At 36.3% G+C, this 24057-nt stretch overlaps 1 protein-coding gene across 4 annotated transcripts; it reads right to left on the reverse strand.

Moving 5' to 3' along the window:
- Positions 1 to 228: 228 nt before the first annotated feature.
- Positions 229 to 19518, reverse strand: Gorab (golgin, RAB6 interacting). Of its 4 annotated transcripts, none has more exons than XM_020171061.2 (5): positions 19342 to 19518; positions 13083 to 13440; positions 10608 to 10709; positions 7508 to 7648; positions 229 to 2062 (listed from the first exon to the last, which is right to left on the reverse strand). In XM_020171061.2, the coding sequence occupies exons 1-5, from the start codon at positions 19400 to 19402 to the stop codon at positions 1621 to 1623; spliced, it is 1104 nt and encodes a 367-aa protein (XP_020026650.2). In that variant the 5' UTR covers positions 19403 to 19518; the 3' UTR covers positions 229 to 1620. The 4 variants fall into 4 exon arrangements, with proteins under 4 accessions (XP_020026650.2, XP_073903613.1, XP_073903614.1 ...); XM_074047512.1 differs by lacking the exon at positions 19342 to 19518 and adding an exon at positions 12922 to 12973 and having other exon boundaries at positions 13079 to 13215; XM_074047513.1 differs by lacking the exon at positions 19342 to 19518 and adding an exon at positions 12922 to 12973 and having other exon boundaries at positions 13083 to 13214.
- Positions 19519 to 24057: the final 4539 nt, after the last annotated feature.

The following is a 24057-nucleotide window of genomic DNA, read 5'->3' on the forward strand; positions in this document are numbered from 1 at the left end:
CAACTTATTCCTTCATGACTTTTATTTCTCCTTATAGTTTAGTTTATAAGTGTCTAGACTGAGAATTAAGATTGCACAAACCTGTTTTAAGCAGTATTATAAACTTCACTTGCTAATGAATTTTCTTTAGCAGCTCAAAGAATATAGTTTTGTCAACCACGAGGAGACCCAAGATTCATTACTGATACATATTAAACTGAAACTCTTAAGGTAAAAGAGAGATCATGCTATAAACATATCAGATTTGTTTATTCCTTAGAAAAATAAGAGTGTCTTAGGCAATAAAGTTTCAATTTGTAAGCAACTTGTGTGTATGTCATTCATAAATAAAAAACAAATATGTACATAAAATTTCTGTTTGGACAAGTCAGTAATGGAAAATTAGTTTCAACTCAAATTATATAAAAGTACAAAGCTCATCTATATTACCAGAAGATAACCTTAAACAAACCCATTTAAAAACAGGAAGTTCCTAACTTTTCTACAAACTATTAGGGATATAACTGTCTTTATCTTCCTTTACAACAGTTCCTTTTTTGAAGACTTAAAATGGAAGATTTTTATTTGCTGTAATTTCTAATAAATAGTGCATAATTTACGATAATATTGACAGGTTTTGTGACAAAACTACAATAATTATATACATATGCATATATAGCACAATGTAGTGGTCAAGTATCAGTAATATGTAATTAACAAACTATTAAAGCAATAAAAAGGTAGCGTTTTAAAAATTTTAATGCTTTATGACAGGATGATTAATGTTCAACATCTAAAATATAGTCATAGAAAACTTTAGAAGGAAAATTCATAACTGGATATTCAAAAGTAGTGATATGATTTTTTATATTTTTAATCTTCACTTTAGAAATGATTATCTAAATTTAACTAACCAATTCACTGACAAAATAGAACACATTAAAATTATACATATATAGCATGTTCATATGTGTGTATGTATGTCAACAAACAAAAACTAAAACCACTTAAAGACAAATTAAAGCAAAAGTAATGTTGGCTTAAAATATCTGATTTTGTACATAAACTTTAATTTTCAAGTTGTGTTTTAAAACTCTAGTAACATCCAGATAGGGCTAATTCAACCTACTACTTTTGTTTTTTCTGTTCCTGCCTCTCTCTGTTTAAATAATAATTTTGGCATCTTTTTAAATGATTGCATAAAATAGGATGTACACTCTCAATACTTCGCCCAGAGTTAAATAAGTTTGATTAGGCACTGAGTTGCCATTCTTCATTTTACTCTTCTGTATTTACTTAGTTTAAAACCACCCTAGCCAGGTAATTTTTCTTCCATCCTTTTTTTTCTTTTTTGCAATGCTCCAGCTCAAACTCAGGGCCTCATACTCTTCAACCCTTTGAGTCACTTATTTTAACTCAGTAATAAGGATTAAAGGAAGACTGAAGGAACTGAACCAAAGTCAAAGTGAAACATGCCCCTGGATATAAAATTATCATAATTAGGGACTCTGGAATGGTCAAACATGTTAGACCTACTAAAGCTAATCAGATTAAGAAATTAACAGTTTTAAAGAGGTTTTTATGAGATGTCAGGATATAACCTACTGCAATGTCATACTAACTGAAAAGAACACTGGCACTTCACGTGGCTAGAACAGCTGAGCTGTTATTAACTCTTTGATTTTGGCTATCTGGACTATGATGGGGGAGGCTACTACCATTTTCACACTGTTCATCTACCTTTGGGGAAGCAGCTTGTTCTTGAGGCTTTTTGTTCTCTTTAGCAAAGCTTAGTGTCACCCTCTCTCCACCAGGCTGACTTGGCTTCTCTACCACTTGCTTCCTTGCTTCTGCTTCCTGCTCCTGAAGCAACCTTTCCACCTCCACCTCGAGTTCCAAAGTCTCTTCATCAGCTTGTACATCCAGTTGTTGCATCAGCTCCTCCAACTTCTTGGCCTTTCGGAGCTCATTTTGCTGTATGATTGTACACAGATGCTCAGTGAGTTGCTCTTTTATCTCAGTCTTGCGCTGTAGATCTAGCTTTGCAGTAATGTACTCAGCTTCAGCTCTGTCAAACCGCTTCCTATCAGAACAGGTACAAAAATTGGTCCATTAGTTTTCCACTTAAGAAGATATTCAAAAGACAGTAGATAAACAATAAGCACCAAAAATCAAAAAAGAAATGTAAAATACAATGCAGATATTAATATTCCACAAACACTTGTCTGTACATTAAATAGGCTAGGTTATGGGTGCTGGACATTGACATCCTTACTTGGATTCACCTTCTATAACAATATTCTTCTGCACCCACTTCTTCTTTCCAAAGTTGTGTTTGAGTGAAAACAGGGTAATTTTAATTCAGTGGTATGCTAGCTCTGGGGTGAGAGTGGAGGGCACACAGCTGATTTGTAGTGTTTGCCAGTTTCTGTGGTGTAAACACTACCACTCTGGTCAATTTCCAGTTATCAATGGTACATCAGTAAATGTTGAATCGGGAAGATACACCCAAAACCTGGTTATACAACTGGTTAAATTTATGAGAGGTAAAACAAGAGACAGAGAAAGCAGAAAATCTGTATCTTCTATTAGTGGCTTAGAAAAAGCAGTATTTTGGTAGAGAAGGACACAGAAGGTAATTGGAAAGTAAACATAAATGAACAGAGAATACCCAAAAAAATGACAGTAGGTAAGGGTAAGAAGTAAATGTAAAGTGGAACAGAAAATGCTCAGGACAGGTTTGACAGGATTTCTCAATGTTAGCATTACTCACAATTTGGACCATATAATTCTTTCTTGTGAAGAGCTGCCCTATTCACTGAAGGATGCTGAATAGCATCACTGACTTCTATCTACTAGCTGCCAGTGCCACTCACTAGTTGTGACAACCAAAAATGTCTCCAGACCCTGCCAAACATTTCTTGATGAAAAATCTCTGGGTTAAGTGGTTACTTCTCTCTGTACTTGGCAGCAACAGACAGAAATTTTATGGACTGGCAGAAAAGGCTTGCCTAGCATGCACAAGGCCCTGGGTTCAATTACCAGCACCAAAAAGAAAATTTATGTATCTATGTATCTCTAAACTGTATAGATGGGTAATGCCAGTCTTATGGGAAGTAGGATAATTCTAATGGAGAAACCACCCTGTAATCCCTCTTTTGTCTTTTGCATTAGGTTGGTACAAAAAGAAAACCTATCACATCTTCATGGTCAGCTAATGCTTGACCTACCTGTAAAACAGTGATGGTAATGTTGTCTTTTATGAATGATTTAAGATTCAATAGTACAAACAGGCCAAACATCCTGTTCCGTACCTGAGAAACAGAACTTCCCCTTCAGAGCACCAGAATAAAATAACATTATTATTATATTAGAAAACATACATCTAAAATTAAGATTACATAAAACTTAGGGACCTGGTGTCTATACTTGAAAGTTGTTATTTACATAATACTCATTTACAAGACTTCTTTTTCAATAGTCCCCTATGTTAAAGGAATTATTCTAAAGGAACTCTGTTGGATATCTGGGTCCCTTATTTCTACAATCTGTAATATATCTTGCTTATGAATGTTCTTTCATCAAGTCAAGAGCACTGACAACATTTTCTATAGACCGAATACCTATAGAGATCAAGGGGTGTGTGTATGTGTTTCTATGAATACCTTGCCCCTTCCCCACTCAATTTTCCTTCTCTGAAAGCTTGTGGTCTCCCTCAGCCAGTAAGTCTGTTAGAGATTGTCAGACTAGGCTCATGAATACTGAATTGAAATTAACATTTGCAAGTATATCTCTAGGTTTCCACTGACCTTTCACCCTAGATAAATCACTTATGATTTTGTATTTTGTTTATTTATTTAAAGTCCTTCTGGCTAGAAACATACATATATATTCCTGTACAGAGTGATTTATGTTTAAAATATTGATTAGTTTCACAAACTGTACTACCAGCCTGGGGGTCAGGTGTATAATACCAAATCAGAATATGATGACATACTTTGGAACAGAATAATGAGAGCATTATATATACAACAAAGCAAGACATATTGAACTGGAAATGTAATTATGTAATTATTTTGTTATTTTAAAGGGATATTGAATGATTTAATGTTATTCAAAAAATTTTAAGAACTGTCTCTTGGTTTTGGTATCCCTGAAACTTAAAAAAATTCAATCGTTAACCCCTGGTATACCATCAGATTCCCGATTCAATTTTAGTTTTTTAGTTTCATTTCTGAGTGGCTTAAACTATTTATATGGATTAACATATCATTTTTATCTTTTCTCAGATATCTTTCAAAAAACAAAGCAATTTTATGTTTTAAAAAAATAAGACGAAAATGAATTCTATTTTGCAATTACTAGATGGGTCAATGAACCCTTTGGGATCATAGAGATGTTTTCCTATAGCTTCAGATATTTTGCCATCTCATCACACTAGGAATTTTTTTAAGCATTTTTATCATTACTCATTAATTATTCTTGCTGATGCTGATAATTAAAACAAAACAGAATGATGGATGGTGAAAAAGGATGATACAATAAAGAAGTATCATCACTGAGTTTTCTAACTGCTTTGTTCAAAATATTGTCACTTCAAGAGGGTATAAAAGAAGACTTAAAGCATCATCTTTATAACCTGTCCTTAGTTTTCATTGAACACAGCTGAGGATTTTTTATTTTTCATTTACTGTATTTATTAGTAACATAGAGAAAACTGACAGAAAAGACATTTTACTGTTGTGAGATAAATCAAAAAATGAATGCTGTGGTAAGTAAAAACAAAGCCTCCCAAAGATTCACTTCTTGATCTATGCACTTGTAAATATTACTTTATATAAAAATTACCTTATAGGAGAAAAGATGTGATTAAGGATTTTGAAGAGTTATTCTGAATTATCTAGTTGAGCCCTAATGCAATCACATCTGTCCTTTGAAGAGAGAAGGTGGAGGAAATGTCAAGAAAGAGGAGGAAGCAACGTGATAATGGAGGCACAGGATACAGCACTGTGGCCACAAGTCAAGAAATACATATAAGGACTGGTAGAATGGCTCAAGTGGTAGAGTGCTTGTCTAGCAAGTGTCAGGCCCTGAGTTCAAACCCCAGTATCTCTCCCACCCTCAAAAAAAAGAAACACATATTGGAACCACAAGTCGGAAAAGACAAAGCATAGAAACCTAGAGTCTCTGAGGAAGCATGACCCTCTAGAAATGTCTTGCCTCCAGAAATGTGAGAGGAGAAATTTCTGATGTTTTAAAGTATACAGTTCATGGTAATTTGTTAGGACTGTCCTAAGAGACTAACACAAAATAGATACACTCTGTAGAGTGAAGGTGGTAAAAGTAATCATCAGACTATGAGCCTTCAGAAAAACCCACTCAAGGGAATTTCTTCAAACTCAGGAATCAATGAATGAAAAATATACTCCTAAGGACAAAAAGGAAATATGATATTCTCATACAATTAATAGTAATTTCAATTAATCAGTCAATATTTTCCTAAGTATCTGGCTGTCCTGTGTTGCTAAAAAGATGTAGTTACATTCTCTCATCTCATTCTGACTTATTTACTATGCAAGAACCTTTTGTAGACAGAATTTGTACTAGGTACTATAGAACTAAAAAATTATTTTTATAAAAAAAAAAAAATCAAGGAAACTTCCTACAGAAACGGACTGCCCTGAAGATCACCTTCCAGTAAAAATCTGGACCATGATCGTTTTATTAATGACCATGCGAGGGCTCAAACGCAGGGCTTTGTGCATGCTGGACAAGGGCTCTATCACTCATTGTCCTCAGTCCGGGGCAATATTACATTCATCTACCATTTCTCAGTAACCACAAAGGCAATTTAGAAAATACTATGTTAATCTTATGCTTAAATAACACAAAACTCTGGTTCTAATCACAATTGTGCACAGCTTCTCTGACTTACTTCAAGAGCTTAAACTTTTTGTTTGTTTTTGGTCTTTTGAGTAATGATCTCATTATATAGTCTAGGATGGCCTTGTACTTACTTTGTAGCTTAGGCTGGCCTCAAACTTGCAATCCTCTTGTCTCACTTTCCTGAGAGCTGGAATGGTGTGCCACCATGCCCAGTGTGAGCTTAGGCTTTTAAAACAGCACACCACCACCCATTTACATGTAGCAATGTCAATACCACTATAGTGAAACTTGGTATGTTTAGCTCATTAAAGATGTAATAGATAAGAATTTACCAAAATTTCATTAATTCCATCTTTTTTGTGGTTCTCTGAAGGCTAAAACCGACATTTCTTACATAATATTCAATATTAAAAGGCATCCTTCTCCAGCCTCTACTAGGATAGAATTAAAACATAATCAAGATTATTTTCCTGTTGAAGTACACAGCACTGTACCTTGTACTATGAATTATTCATATAAAAGGCTACAAAGGCACACTCATATTACAAAGAAAAATGTACTAAAAATCAAGGCTTATTTTTAAGCTTAATAAAATCTTGGTTACCTCCTTAACAAGCTTATTAATAGAAATCTGGAACCTTTAGTTATCAGGCATTTAGACTGTTAATTAATAGAGGCACCCATTATGTCTAAGAGCATATGGTCAAAAACAATTACAAAAATCACAAGGACAACCACAAGCCTCTTTCTTAAACACTAAATAGTGAATTAAAAACCATCATCAAGCATTTCCGCTTTATTAAATTGTTATATAAACATTCTGATGTTGTGGTTTACCCTGGAGTAATGAGGCATCCTGATTGATTTCTAGTGTTACAGAGAGGCAAAACTGAGTCGTTAACACAGCATTCCCTTGTGAAAAAAAGACAAACCAGGATGATTAAAGCAATGTTGAAGGGACTGAAAACCTTGAAATTGAACATATTTTTTTGCCCTTTTATCTGTCTGTGAACCCATGTAATTCTTCACATGTGTTAGTTTATTTAAAAAGTATTCCATGATTTTTTTTCTTAACAAAAATGCCAATGGTTAAAACCAAGGAAACATGTATCAAACCATTCTTACAAAGTATAATCCAAGAGAGAGACAGAGAAAACCTCAAGAATCTTAAGAGTGGTATTTTTGTTAAACTATTCGTAAGCTTTTAAAAAATAAACTAGACCTTACTTTCATGAAAACTGAAGTGCAAATTTGGCTCCAATTCCATAAAAAACCTATCAACTAATCAAAAATTGTAATGGAAGGATACAGACCTGGTGTTAGAATAATACAGTTTGGGGGCAAATCACTCAGACATTTAAATTGCAAGATCTGAAAGATTAATGAGAGTCCAAAACATTAAATAGGCCAAGATTCACCAGGAAAAAACTAAAATGTAAGTAACATAGCAGGGAATGCTCTAACAGGCATTTAAACAAGGCTAACTAGGAGGGCCGATGTAGCCATTGGATCAGCACAGAAGAACAAATACAGTATTTAAATGGGGTTGATATGAGACTTAAATGATGGTATACAACCCACTGGCCCAGCTAATAATAAACATTAATTAAACCAGACTCCTTGTTCAATTTCCCCAACGCACCGCGCATATGAATAGTCTAGGCTGGCCTGATCAATTCGGTTCCTGAGGATTCCAATGTCAGCAGACACCAGGTCATCTAAAGCCTGTAACTCCTTCTGGATTCTCTTTAGTTTCATGGTCTCTGCCTGAGTTCTTTTAGATCTAGAAAACCAGGATGAGTAGGGGAATACATTTTAAAACATGTACCCATATACAATACAAGTGAAAAAGCAAGATACTATCTACATAATTATAGCTCATGATTTTTGTTTAAAAAGTAAGCAAAATCAGAATCATAATAAAATAAATGTTAATAACATTTTGATACAGCATTAGGACTACAGTTGAGGATCTTTCCCTCTTATTTTCATAAATTTTCTATTAGTACTTATTATTGTCATAAACAAGGGAATTACAAAAGATTTTTTAAAATGTCCCAAGAAACAGTTCACTTGCAGACCTATATTCATTCATATCTGCACTCCCTTTATATTAAAGTATCCAACACAGCTTTCCAAAGTTCTAGCATTACAAATTTTTCTTGTGGTGCTGAGAAAGGAACCCAAGGCCTTGCACATGCTAGACAAACCCTCTACCACTGAGCTACCCCAGCCCTTCATTTTTTGAGACAATCTTACCATGTAGCTCAGGCTAATCTTATACTTGCTATGTAGCCCAGACTGGCCTGAAACTCAATCCCATTGCTCCTACCTCCAAAGGCTGGGCTTACAAGTATTTGTCACCACACCCAGCTTATATTCTTCCTTCCTGCTAAGCCCATTTTCAGTTCTGATACTTACCTGACAAGAAGAGCAGATACTTACATTAAACACCATTACTTTATACCTGAAAATATCTATTTGCTTTTAACTTTCTTAGGACTCATTTCCCCATACTTTTATTGCTTTGGTTCTTATTCAAAATTATCTCTGGAGCTTCTTATTTCTTTGTTTAAAAGCACATGCAACTTCATTATCTCTCAATCCCTTGACAAACCTCAAGTAAAATACACAATTAACAAACAGAATAACAAATACAAAGCAAACCTTTAATAATGATTTCCTTCATTTCTAAATTTCACACACATTCATGGAGGAGCAGAAAACCCCCATATGACACCACTATCCTGCAACTTATATTCTTTTGATTTCTACTGAATTATGCATGTACCTCTCCTTTCTACCTACAAAAGATCACTTAAAAGTAGGATTCTTTTACTCCACATACTTCACTACACATTTACTAAGGATCCAATCATGTTGTATTTCCTTACATTTCTGCCTGTATCAGTATTTCCTGTCTTAAATCAAAAGCACTTAGAGAAGAAGTGAACTGAGCCTATAAATCATTTTATTTTTTTCTTTTTTTTGAGACAGGGTCTCACTAGGTAAGGTTGGTTTCAAACTCATGATCGTTCTGCTTCAGCCACCTGAGTGCTGGAATTATAGGTGTGGCCACCACACCCAGCTAAGCCTATAAATCCTTTTGTAAAATTCACACTAAAATAATGCTTCTTAAAAATAATCATTTGTGGGGGAAAAACAATTATTTTCTTATAGTTTCTTCTTTCTTAAAACTTGGTTAAATCAGTGATTTGTTATTTCCTATGCGTCATGAAAGATCCAGATGCTTCAGTAGAGGGAAAAAGTCATTTTTATATACATATATTGTATTGGTAGAAAAAATTCGGAGTTACTCTTATATCCACTTACTTACCTTCCTCTGACCAATTCTCTTAACTCTACATATATTCCACCTTAAGCAGTAACAGTTTTGCAAGACTTTCCTAGAAGTTTAAAAAAGAAAATGCCACTCAGGCCAGTGGCCCACACCTGTCATCCTAGCTACTCAGGAGGTATAGAGATGAGGATAGTGGCTTGAAGCCAGACACCTGGCAAATAGTTCCAGAGACACTATGGAGGGAATGGGTAACATCACAAAAAAGGGCTGGTGGAGTGGCTCAAGTGTAAGAGCACTCCAGTTCTACCAATAAATAAATACCTATTCTCAACTACCACTTTACTCACTATGCTGTTTCCTAAAGCCACCATTTAGAAACTACAAACTACAAAACCAGCAAGAGTAGTGTGGGATGAGAAGAATGGCACAAATGGGAAAACTGACATTTGGGGCAGGTGCAATACAGTAGAGAAGGGGGATCATTGACAAACTAAAACTGGGAGGTGTGAGAAATCAAGTCTCACACAGAAATCATAATGGCTACCCTGAGTCACCAATAAAAACTTAGATTATATCATATATATGTTCTATTAGTGGAGGCAGGGTAAATCATTTAAGAAACATGTCTATAGGAAACACAATTACGATTTGTGGTAGTAGGGCTGGGAGGCACAGTTCAAGTGGCACAGCACTTGCTTAGCAAGCGCAAAGCCCTGGGTTCAATCCCCAGGACCACAAACAAACAAAAAAATTTGTGAGTATAAGTCACTTGCGTAGAATAACCTTACCCCGCTACATGTCAGATTATGGCCTCTCCACATCAAAATTTAAAACCTATACTTGTTACTCATTTACTTTTTTTTTTTTTCCTTTTCGGTACTAGGGCTTGAACTCAGGGCCTTCACCTTGAGCTACTCCATCAGCCCTATTCTTCTGAAGGGTTTTTGAAGATAGGGTCTCACAGAACTTTTTGCCTGAGCTGGCTTTGAACCATGATCCTCCTGATCATGAGTAGTTAGGATTACAGGTGTGAGTCACCAGCACTCGGCTTCATTTACGTATTTGATAGCAATTTATACCTTTTCTTGTGAATGTCTAGATGCTTACAACCATAAACAGTGATGCTGGTCCTTTAACTGCAGCTACATTTATAAATTCATCATGATCTATGTTTTAAAACTTGCTCCTGAGGGCTGTGACTTTGTTTAAGTGATAGAGCATTTGCCTAGGCCCTGAGTTCAAACCCTACTACCACCAAAAAATAAATGACATAAAAATCCTCTTGAATAAATGAAAACTAGAATTTTAGTATCATTTATAAAAACAAGCATAATTTGTTTAGTTAGCCTTTAAAAAGCAATGTGTCAAAACAGGCATGGGAAAATATAAAACAATAGCAGGAATGACTACAGGTAACAACCTCTCATGATTCAGATCTCACCTTTCTGCAATAGCTTTCGCCAAAAGAGCTTTCTTACGTTTATTTTTCTCTTCCATTAGACGTTGTTCTTCTTGGAGGACTTCCCAACGAGCTTTTTCTTGCCTTAGGAGCAAAAAAGGTATAAAAATGAATTTATGAAAAAGACCACTACCCTAGCCACACCTCGCCAGACTGTCTTCTATGTATAAAATTTAATCAAGCAGATTACATAAATTTTCTTTCAAAAAATCCTCTTAAAAGAAACCCATCTGTAGCTCATTATTCTGTTCTAATAGGAACAAAGACTATGATCAGAGGCAAAAAAGCTTACATAAATCGGACCTTTGAAATCCATTATATGTATGTAATCTAGGAATCCACAAAACTGGAAGGCAGAGTACTATGGCATTTTTTGTTTTTTAGAAGTACAAAGAAATGTGTAAATTAGTATGTGTTATATGTAAAATGGAGATAATATAAACTGGTGTGCATCTGATGTCACGCCATACCTTTTAGGGTTTTCTCTAATAGAAGTTCCTACTACTTTAACATCTTTAGGACAATAACCAATGTTGATTTCATAGACTTCTTTCAATTTGCTCACTTTTTCCCCACTGTTAAACATTTTTAAACAGAGAAAAGCACCATGAACTAAAGCTGAATGGAACTAGGCTAAAAAAAATTTCAAAGACTTGAAAACACATATTGTCTTCCAATGTGTCCAATTCTAAAGCAAATAGATTAAAATTTCCCATAAAGTCACAAAGTTGATGTCAACTAAATTAAAAAGGTAATAGCAAAACTATTTATTCCCACTACTGGCATTTCTTACAGCCATTATTTCAAGTCTCTATTCACAAACCTAGTAACCACAGCCAAAACTGTCCTCTCTGTTCCTACAGCTTGCACCTGAAAGTGTTGGCACTGGTCTTTTCATCTTTACAACTAAAGATGTCTCCTGACCAGGTGCCTTAGTTCCAGCCCAATACTCCCAAATGGTGACACCTGGCATTGTTCTAGCTACTACTTTGATCAGAACACTTCTCCCTCCGAGTGAGTCCTTGTTCTGACATCCTCTGCCTCATAGTCTTTCCTTACTCTATTTCTCTACTATTCTCTAGTATACCCTTTACCTCTCCTAGAGAAGTGAGATGTCATCTTAGACCATTCTGTAGGATATACCTTTCCTTTCCCATACTTATAACTTCAGAGTTTCTCCTTTTCATCAATGGCTCCTCAAATTCCATGTCTTCTATGAATATTCTCCCAAGTACCTAAAAAACCAGTTATTTTCCTAGTAACATTCAAACAAAATTATCTAACTCAATCATGAGTTTAAGGCCAGCTTGGGTCTTTGTGACAAGGGAGACCTTGTCACAAAATAAAACAAATTATCTATCAAAATTTAAACTCACTCCTCCTCCAAGTGATCTCAGTTGGTAAAATACACTTAAAGATATTTAAATGTATTCACTTTCAATGTTGATTTCATTATTCATGTGTTTTTTATATCTCTTGTCAAAATGAATTTTTAATCATACCCCTCAAAGGCAGGAAGTATTTTAAACTTACAGTACAGAATATGAATCAGCTGAGATTAGAAATGCATGAAATTAGAAAAAAATATGATACTTTGGAAAAAATTCTGAAAAGAAAAAATAAAAACAAATACCATCATTTCTCCCCTATTACTATTCTAAGAATCACAAGTGACAAACTGGCAATTCCCACAAGAGTGTGGTCAATCTAAACCATGTAAGTTCTAATAAACTCATTAAATAAAGAATAAAAAGAAATCTAGTTATGCAAGTGAACTGAAAAATTAATCCACTGAATTTCCTACAGTCTCTCCTTTGACCATCCCTTCACATCTCTTCATAACTACCCTTTTCAGGGCTGATGGAGATGCCATCTGGAAACTGAAGAATGGATTTAGTTAGGGAATGGCACTATGCCTACAAGAACTGCTTCTGGTGAGTGTAAAGGGCAGACTTTGGATCCAGTCAGATTAATATGTGAATCTCAAGTCCTTTGCTTACTAGTTGTGTATTAGGTTGGGAAAACATTTTTTTTTTTTTTTTTAAAGAACAGGGTTGTGTTATCTGGTGCAGGCTGGCCTAAAACAGCCAAGGCTGGTCTTGAACTCACTCCTGATCCTCCTGCCTCAGTCTCCTGGGTGTCAGGACTACAGGCATGTGTACCACCATGCCACGTGTTAGGAAGATAATATCTTTTCTGTGTTCTAGATACCTCATCTATAAAGTGAAACTAATACATTTATTGTAATGCCATTGTAAAGACTAAATGATATAAAACATAAAATGCCTAACAATACCTGGCTTATATTTAGGTGGTAGCTTCTTTTCAATAGTTTATTGATCACAGTTCTAGGTATGAATATAAAACAGAGAAAATGTTACAACAAATCAATAAACTATATTTCCTCAAAGCCCAATGGGGCAGGGGTATAAACCAAAGTCTTAAAGACTTACTAACAATTCCACTTTCTTTTTCTCCAATTTGCAATCTGGATTTGGAGGTATAACCTCAACATTTCTGTGACCATCATGGGAATTCTCAAGTCCTGGTTCCCTTGGTTGACTTTCAGTACCCTGTGGTATTCCATCACCAGTGGGAGAAGTAACTATAAGAGGATTAGAAAGAGTAGGGGAAGAAGAATGTGGTTTTTGATTGTTAAGTCTCTCTTTTGGTGCAGATAGCAGCTGCTCTGGAGGTAATGAGGTTGATCCATCTTGAAGTCCCAGTTTTTGGCTTTGTTCTAGAAGGGCTTTTTCTCGCTGAAGTTGTTGTCGAGTTTTCTTTATGGGGAGACGGCGTTGAGGTTCAAATGGCTCTATGGAAAAGAAATGAAGGAAAATTCCTTCGTGTAAGCAGCAACTAATTACAATTTCCTCTAAGAAAGTACAGCATTGACATTACACTAGAATTATCTGATAATTATTCTAGAATACTTCCACCCCATTCTCTATCTTGGAAGTCCAGGAAAAATCAACCATTTTCCTATAGAGTTTAACACTCAAATCATAATATTTAACAAAACCTCACCTACCTCTCAGTTTATCTTTACAGGAAGTACATTTTATTGTGAGTTAAGCCTTAGAACACAAAGCAAGATTTCCTTTTCAAATTAACTGGTACTGCCAAAAGAATCAGGTATTTTTTTTTTTTTGGTGGGGGAGTAGGACTGGAGTTTGAACTCAGGGTTTCCCACTTGCAAAGTAGGCACTCTACAAATTAAGCCATGTCTACAGTTCATTTTTGCTCTGGTTATTTTGGAAATGGGGGTCTCATAAACTATTTGCCTAGGCTGATCAAGAACCATGATCCTCCCAATCTTAGCCTCCCATGTATCTAGGAGTATAAGTATGAGCCACCAGGACCCGGCAAATCAACTAATTTTGATCCAACTGATAGACAAATGAATTCTCTGGTATGTTTGACATTTGATTTAAAGTTCTACCTGTCTTTATGAAACAAAATGGTGGTTAGTTTTTAAAATGGGATTCCCTTAATTTTAATAGTTTTAGGACAATCTGATACATAGGTAGATAATACAACAGAAATGGATTGAATAAAGTCTCTTGCCAGCTAATTCTAAATTGTTTTATTTCACCTTACAGAACAATCAAAGGTTTTATTCCCTGAAGTCTAGCCAATCAATACATTCAAACTAATTTTAATGGTAACTTTAGCAACAGAGGAAGGTAACACAAGTGGGGGATTTTTTTTTTAAAGCATAAACTAAATAATACTTCTATTATACTTTCTGGACTGTCCATGCTAGTGGTAACCTCTAGGGTAGTCAACTGAAGAATTTGATTTTCATATTATATTTAATAAAATCTGTAAATAGCATTTTCTATAAAATGTCTGGAAAATGAAATTATGAGCCCTTATAAGAACTCAAATAGGAATTTTAAATTCTATATACTGACCTTTGAAGTACACAAGCTTATTATTTCCATTTCTCAAAGTAGAGTTAAAAGCTCTGGAGTCACAGACCCAGCTTTGCCTCAGACTAGCTCACTGACCCTAGGTAAGCCACTTAATTGTTCAATACCTCAGCATCTTCATCTGTCAAGCCAGATGAAAATAATTTGCTCTGCTTAACTTATGAGTTATTGTAAGAATCAAATACATGTACAAAAAACCTTTTTTGCAGTACTGAGGACCCACCTGAGTCACTCCACCAACCTGGTTAGTTTTGATAGAACATCTTGCTTTATGTCCAGTCTAGCTGGGACCATGATTCTCCTATTTGTGTGTCCCTGAGTAGCTGGGATGACAGGTACACACCACTGAGCCCAGCCATTGGTTGAGATGGGATCTTGCACAGTTTTTGCATAAACTGACCTTGAACCATGATCCTCATTTCTGCCTCCCAAGTAGTTAGGATTACAGTCACCGTGTCCAGTTAGAAATTATTATTTTTTGGTGGGACTGGGATTTGAACTCATGACTTCATGCTTGCAAAGCAGGCATTCTATCATTTTAGCCACACCTCCAGTCCATTTTGCTCTGGTTATTTAGGAGATGGGGTCTTGCAAACCATTTGCCTGGGCTGACTTCAAACCTCCTGATCTCAGCCTCCCACAAAGCTAGGATTAGGCATGAGCTACCAGCGCCCAACCAGAAATTATTTTTAAGCCAGAACTACCATCAAAAGTAAATATGATCAGGTATGGTAGTGTTATTGCTGACTTTATCCAGAAACACATAGTATCCTCCTGTATCTTGCATTAGGAACTTATTGGCTAGTGATCTTATTCACACCATCAGAAAGTATCACTGAACCTATTCAAATCCCAACTGAGCTCATTAGCTAAAAGTTATTAGTAGTTTCTCTGCAACTTGATTATTGTAGCTTCTGTTTTATTCTGCATTCTACAGATACTACGTAAGATTAAAAATGCTCATTTTTCACTACCACACAATAAACAAATCAGGTCACTTAAAAATGGAACAGATTGTTTTTACATATTGTGTACTGGGAGCTGCAAATAGAAAAGGGGGCTGAGAAAATTGAGACGTGTAAGTCTAGTGTAAAGGGAGCTCTCCACCATCACTTCTAGTCATTAAAAAAATTAGGTCAGTTTTGCCAGATATTTTCATTTTTCACAATTAAAAACCAGATTATTTAATTTAATTTTTTTGTGGTGCTAGGTCAAATCCAGTCTTGCACATGCTAGCCAAGTGCTCTACTGTTAAACTACACCCCTGACCCCAAAGTTAAGATTTTTATATAAAACATTCTGGTTTTTAAACATAGGGAATTATATCAATTGTGAAAATCCATATTGTGCTATGGGGGAAACAACTTTGGAATCTTAATGGCTTTAAGCACCAAAGGTTTATTCCCCATGAATGGCATGTGTCATTCATGGGAAATAATGTGTCAGTGGCAGGCTGGGGATGTAGCTCAATGGTAGAACATCATGAGGCCCTGAATTCAACTTCTAGTACTGCAACAAAACAAAACACCCAAAGTTCAGCAGGGAGGTTCTGTTGATCCATCTGTACAGTCACCATTTAGTGGTGCTAGCCATTAAGATTAGGAGAAGAAGGGACAGCTTAGGCAGGTCTTGCTACAGCAATTAATTACTCCAAATCATTAGTTCCAAAGCACTTCTAATCAGAATTCAATGGCTGAACTAGTACCTTGTCCTACCTCAAGAACAGTAAGAACAACAGGTATATATTCTAGTTTGGTAAATAGCACTAATGACTATCACCACGATTAACTTAAAAATTTAAAGACTGGGCATATAGATTCTGTGGATGCACTTTCTCTTCAATACATGGTAGTCGGATGTTTTAACTTTTTTCAATAAAGTGGGTATAAGGTAGCATCTCATGGTACTCTTGAGTTCTAATTCTCTTTTCATTGGTGGTGATATGCATATCTTAAATTTCTTCTTCTATGAAATATCTATTCATGCCTTTTGGCTTTTTGTATTTTTCATATATCAATAGCAAAGAAATTTAAAACATAATTACAGGGAAAATATTTAAATATAAGAATTATCATGCATCTAGAAAAAAATCCACAGAAAGATGTTTAAGACTTCTACAGGAAAAATTTCAAAATTTATTAAGAGATATTAAAGAAGGCCTAAACAAATGGAGACATGTATTACATTGACTCAATGCAATTCTAATAAAAATTCCTACAGCTTTGTCCAGAAATTTGGTTAAATTATTAAAATTTTTACATGAAAGGATAAAGGCTCAAGAATAGCATGGAAATTTCTAAAGAACAAGGGGGACCAGACGACTAATATCATGAATATTATCAAGTTTTCTGACACTGGTATTTGTACAGGAATAAACAAAATGACCAATGGAACAGAATAAAGGACTCAGAAACTGATTCATCCTTATATAAAGCATGACAGAGGCAGCATTGTAAATCAACCATAAAGGTGGGATTTTAATAAATGGACATGGGGAAAAATCTAATCCACACTTCATTTCATACAAAAACAAAGTCTCTTAATAAAAACAAAAAGATTAGTACCTTTTAGACCTTATGGTAGGGGACTGATTTCTTAAGACACAGAATATGTTGGCTACTAAACAAGGGTAACAAATTTGAATATATTAATATTAAATACTTTGTTCACCAAAAGATAATCAAACACAAGTTACAAATTGGGAAAAGATTATAACTGGCAAAAAATGAGTATCAAGAGTAAAAGGTTCACCAAGTGTGATAGTGCATGCCTGTAATTCCTTCCACTTGGGAGGATGAGGCAAGAAGATTGTTGGTTTGAGGCCAAAACAAGACCCTCTCTCAAAACAAAAAGATACATATGAATAAACATTTTGACTAGAAATTGGCAGGGCTTGGCTGCACTGTGTTACTTCCATTTTTTTCATTATGAAATAGATCACATGTCACATGTGTAAGCCTAATTACTCAGGATCAGGATCGTGGTTTGAAGACAGCCCAGATAAATAGTTCCTGAGACCCAAAATACCCAACAGAAAAAAAGGCTGGTGGAGTGGCTCAAGTGGTAGAGTGCCTGCTTAGTAAGCATGAGGCCCCGATCTCAAACCCCAGTACCAGGGAAAAAAAAAAAGCATGATTTAAAAAATAAAACATGACTGTGGTAGACATAACTGCTGTTTGTGGACAGACATCTCCCCCCTTCTGAACATACAAAGAGAAATTTATTTCCTGTCCCCAAGTCATATGCTTTACTTTCATTAAATGAAATATAAGTAGGAGTGGCACTTGATTGAATTGGAGAAGTTTTGCATAACCAGTGTGTTAATTTAGACTGCTACATTAAATCTTCTTTGTCCTGACAAACTCACCTCTGCTAAAACATAACTTCTGTGAAATATTCCCATGCTCTACCCAATTCCCAACACAGTGAGTTTCCTCCAGCTCCGTAGCAACCTCTTGTACAACATCTACTGTCACATTATTTCATTGTCTATCTCATTAAGCTATAAGCTCCCTGAAGGCTAAGATGATGCCTTGCTCATCTTGGCATCCCTGATGCAGAAGCTGATACGTGGAACTTGGAAGTCAGACATAAGCAAAGGTCCCTGTACTCTATACATCTAGATATGTGAATGGATGCTGGAATCACATAGCAAAAGAATTTGAGAACATAAAGCTAATCAGCTAACCACACCCTGTAGTTTAACCTTTATGACTTAGATTTTTAAGACCTCTGTAATCAGTCCAGAAATTTCCCCAGTCTACATAATCTACACTGAATCTTTGTTACTAAATTACTTCCTTTTTCACTTGTCAGCCCTAGATTATTCTCATGTCTACAGTAAAAATGCACAGGGGACTTGAGCCATATCCAATTTTCCCGCAGACAACTGGCAGGATTTATTTTTCTTCCTCCAATAAGTACTTAAATTATGGTACCAAGAGTGGCAGAAACTTCTCACAGAAGTGGTGTCCACTACCAGGATCACCACACAGATCTTTATGAAATTTCAATCACAAGCAAAGCACTAAGAGTTTCTCACTTAATTCTTTCATGAAAATATATATTTTAAAAATACAAGCCCATTCATGATCATTCTATAAAGCCAGAGGGGGAAGCACAAGATTTTAGTTCACACCAAAGTTAGCAGGGATATATAAGGATTAGATAGTTCACGTCCAACCTCTCAAAGACCCTTTCGCTTTGCTGACTCTCAAGAGCTGGAAAGAACTGTAAAAATCATCTGGCAACCAGAAGTGACTGTTACACTCCAGATGTATTATAACAAACACCATTTTTTTTTTTGCGTTTATTTGTATCTCATGTACCTTCCCCCCGCCCCTCCAGTAACTGTCTTCTGTAAATGCATCCCAATTCTACATTGTGTGTGCTGGGCCCCTCCTACCTTTACTCTGACCCCAATCCTGCAACCACTGATTCGTACAGCAATCCTCCCTATAGGAGACACCCAGGCAGTGGGCACACTTTCCCTCCTAAATTCCACTCCTCTCTACAGGAAAAAGTCAAATCCCTATTACGGATGCCTGAGCCCTCTTTCCTAAGACAGGGACCCGGCCTCCTAAGTCCACACCTCCTGCCACAGCCCCAAGTATATCCGCCTCTGGAGCCCCATCAGTCCGGCCCCTGCCCCCACTCACAATCCCTTCCTTATCCCCAAACACAGAGCTTCTTCCACGCCCCCTTCTCCCTCAAATGCTACAGCTCCGCCCCTTCCCCTTAACGGAGCCAAGGACTAAACAGCTGCACGCACATCCCATTACCTTTATTCTGCTTTAGTCTTCTCAGCTCCTCCTCAGAGAAGCCCGCCCAACCCTGCGCCATCCGTCCCGGCTGCCAGTACCCCAACAGCGCCTAAATCCCAGCGCCCGGACTGCCAACACGGCGGCACAGTACATCCGGGTTCTTCTCTGGCTGCGGCAGACCAGCCAATCAGCGCGTCGAGTTCTGGACCCTAGTGCCCTTCGGGCGGCGGACTTCGGCTCCCTTTGTGGCTGCCTTCAGTAGCGCCGGATAAACTGCTTTAGCAAACCTAGTGCAGAAATTCATGTCCCTTGACTGGCCTCTGTTCTCTCTCCTGGTTCTCATTCTCATTGATTGGTTGCCTCAAGAGACGAGAGGGAGAAATGGCGACGTGAAAAAGAAAGGAGAAGAAAAACAGGCAGTTAGGCAGTGGCCACGAGTCGGTGGCGGAAGAGGGAGGGCGTGACTGACTCTTGGGTCCTCTGTAAATCGTGGGGCACTGTTCCTGCTATGCGGAAGCCCTGCGCTCTGCGGTTCGCAGAGGTAGCTTTGAAAGCTCTTGTTTGCCTGGGAGGGTGAACTGCGTGGAAGCTTCCTTCAGTCTGACTCAAGAAGCTATCAGATTTAGTTTCGTGGGGAGGGGTGTTGAGACAAGGTCACGCTAGCCTTGGCTGGACTGCAACTCGCCATCCTACCTCTGCCTTTTGAAGGCTGAAATAACAGGCGTGCACCACCCACGCCCTGCTAGATTTAGGATTTTAATGTTGGAACTTTGATTAATGATAAGGGAACATAGTCAGCCCTCTCACAGGAAATAGCGTCTCCCAGATTTCTTTTGCTTGTGAATTGTTTCTTTTGGATGTGATTCTAATATGTAACCTCTCTCCTAAGGGATTAGTATCTTCCCTTAAAAAAAAAATCTCCGGAGAAGACAATGTAAAACATCAGCGTAGAGGGATGAGAAGCATTTCTTAGGATACTACTTGGAAGCCTGATTTATTGACTGACTGATCGATTAATTGACTGAGGCCCAGGCCGGCCTAGAACTCAGGATTCTTCTGCTTCAGTCTCCCCAGTGCTGTGATTACAGATGTGGACTACCATGCCTATCTCTTTGGGCTTCCATTTCTTTATTTTAAATAGCATTTAGAAGATTAAAAGGTAGAAACTTTTTCAAAGTATGAAAAGTCAGTATGATTTGAAGGAAACCGGTTATCCTATTTTTACATTTCTCTTTTCACTTTTGTGTAATAACAACAGCAAAACCTCCCCCATTACCTTGGCTTACATGTGAAAATCCAGGATGTGACTCAGCTTTAATGTATCAGTTCTGTGTTTAAATAAATAATATGCTTAAACTAAATGCAATAAAGACATAAACAGGAAAATAAAATATCGCACAAAAAAAAAAAAAAAGAATTGAAATGAGTGCTTTAGGTTTTATCTTCGTGATCAGACCGGGGAAATGATGTTTGGAATCTCTTGTAAGTTTTGAACTTTGAGACTTTAAAGTGTTCTCTGAAATTTTGGGATGCCACAGACATTTATTTTAAATGTGGATTCATTTTTCAGTACATTTGAAAAGTAAAATGTTACCCAAAAGAATTGGAAGACCAAATAGCCGTCTGACTCCAAAAGGATTGGAGGATATAGCTTCATTCAGTTTTTCTTTGTTGTTCTTGTTGCAATTATGGTTTTAAAAAAAATCATTGTTGTACTGAGGATACGTTGTGACATTTACACAAGTTCTTACAATATATCATAGTTTAATTCATCCCCTCCCTCTCCATCATTCTCCTTTATCCCCTCTACCAACATTCCGGGAATAGTTCAACATGTGTCATTTTTCTATTTTCATACATTCATTCTCCTTTTCTTATATAAAAATACAGAATGCTTTACGAATTTGCGTGTCCTTGCGCAGGAGCCATGCCAATCTCTATCTACTGAAGCGAGACCATCCAGTTTTTTTTTTAATTAAATATGTTAAAAAATAGATTATTTAGCTCCAGAATAGGAAATGTGAATTAGTGGCAATCTAGTAGCTAATTCAGTTTCCCATTTGCAGGCAACAGCCATGCTGATACTTATTTCATCTAATAGCAATATTGAACCAATTTGTGTGCCCCATGTTGAATTTTATAAGTAAGTTTTCTTTGGCTCTCTCTGGATGAATTTCAGAAATTATAAATAATTTTAATAGAGATGGTAATTATGGTATTTTAAAAGGTTTTGCACTAGCCCTAAGTGAGAACCAAAGCATGAACAAGATATAATAAAAGATAATGAAATCCATCTGTATAAAATTATAATTTCCAGTTTGCAATGCTCTAAATCTCCAGCTTGTTGTTTCTGTCGACCTTCTCTCATGGTGGCCATTTTCTTCAAATGATGTATATTTTACTGGGAGCTTTGTTTTAGAAGGTCTTTGTTTTGTGGAAGTCCTCATACCCTCGGTTGAGAGTTATCTCTGCAGATTGATTTTTCTGGGCCTGAGAAGTGTCAGTTGTGTTAAACCAGATTTAAGATAATTTTTTCAGCTTATGCTATGAATTTGGATTTTACCAAATATGTGATACAGGCCTCGGTTGTCAGGTGGGGTGTGTGTGTGTGTGTGTGTGTGTGTGTGTGTTTAAGTCACAGATGGCAGGCTCCCTTATTAGTTTTCCAGAGCAATATGCTGAGTGGTAGTTTTCTTTTAATCCTTGTAAGGTCTTTTATTTCAGGCCCTTGCCTTCAAATTTTTATTTTCAAATATGTGTAGGAATTGCAATCTCAAGGACCTAAATTATGTAAGTTCCCCCTTTGCTTTTAAATATTTTTTTCATTTGAATAAAAACATGTTATGTAATATTCAGCATTTTATGTGTTTATGGAACACTTTCCATAAACCCTTTCCACACCCTGTGTGACAACTTAGACTGTATTGTCTCCAGTTGATTCTCTACCAGAGCAACTAAAGTAAGATTTTTTTTCATTGTACTGGGGGTACATTGTGACATTTACAAAAGTTACGGTATATCATAGTTGAATTCATCCCCTCCATCATTCTCCTTTTTCCCCCTCCCCCATTCTTAGAATAGTTTAAACTGGTCTCATTTTTCCATTTTCATAAGTGAGTACATAATAGTTCCATTATATTCATCCTCCTACACACTTTCCTTACATCTCCCCCTGACACCCCAACCCCACTAGTATTAATCCCCAGACAGGACCTGTTTTACCTTCCTGGTCTCTGTTTCTGAAAAAAGACATTTTTGTTTAAGATAGCTATTCAGGAAGTTTCACTGATGTTTCCATGTATATATGTGTTATAACCCAAATTGGTTCATCAACTCTATTTTTCTCCTTTCTACCTTCGTCCCCTTCTTATGGTAATTTCAACAGGTTTAAAAATTCTATATTCATTCTTGTATAGAAAGTCCATCGACCATAGTCACCTTCTTAACTTCCTCTTTTACCTCTCCTAAATGTGACATGTTTTTCAAAATACTGCTTATATTTGTATTGAGCCTATATTCCACATATGAGTGGAAAAATGCAGCCTTTAACTTGGCCCAAGGGTAGATTGCCTGCCTAGCAAGCATGAGGTCCTAAATTCAAACCATAGTACCACTACAAAAAATAAAAAAGAAAAGAAAAAGATAATAAAGTAATATTTTTAAAATAAAAATCTAACATATAATCATGTAGATACCCTCGACAAATGTATAAAATAGCTTTCCACCCAGCACTAGGAAGGTTAAGACAGGAGGATTGTGAGTTCAGGACCAGCTTGGGCTACACAGACTCTGTTTCAATGTTCTATCCCCACCAAAAGGTTTCCATCACACTTTGAATAAAACCCCAGTTTCCTGCATGATCCTACATGGTTTGACTTCTGTCTACTACTCTTGTATTATGCAGCCTTTCCCTTTACTCCACTTTGTCTACCCTGCTGCCAGATTGGCTTTCTTTGGGGCTTTAGAATTTACCAGATTTCCTTTTCCCACTCCCTGCTTACCTACCTAGTGCTTTCCAGAATTTTCTTCCTTAGGCTATGTTCTTTGCCCTTGTCTAGCTGGTTCTTCCTCCTTCAAGTTTTGACTTCACTGTCCACATTGACTTTTTATAACCACTCTATCCAGAGTGGTTGTATTTGTTTATTTTTTTTTAATTCAGTATTTCCTTCAGTTAGATGGTAGTTTGCTGAGATCAGGACAGCATCTTCTATTTAACCAGTGTACAATAAGAATATTTGGCAACTACTAAGCACTAAATAAATATTGAAAGAATAAACTTCACTGAGTTAGATATAGACTTGATACATTTCCCTATTTAATGCATTTTGAGATACCCTTCTGGTACAAATTTCTATGATGGTGAGTAACATTTACTACATTTATTACTCATTATACTTGCAACTATGAATTCATTGGTTAATAATTAAAAATACATTAAGAAAATCAGAGTGTCATTTTCTTTTTTTAAGGCCTTAAGTCATGTTTCAGCAATATTTGTAGTTTTCAATATATATATCTTGTATAGATTTATTCCTAAGTAGTCAACAACATCATGCCTTTATAAATAATATCAGATCTTCTAAGAATTTCAACTATTTTACATCTATATATGCTGCAGTCTGAGTGGTGGTATCCCTCCAAAATATGCATGCTGGAATTTAATCCATAATGTGATAGTCATTAGAAGGTGATTAGGTCACAAGGGCTAGCAAACCCTTATGAATGGGATTAGTG

Source organism: Castor canadensis, chromosome 11, assembly GCF_047511655.1.
Source record: "Castor canadensis chromosome 11, mCasCan1.hap1v2, whole genome shotgun sequence".
NCBI lineage: Eukaryota > Metazoa > Chordata > Mammalia > Rodentia > Castoridae > Castor > Castor canadensis.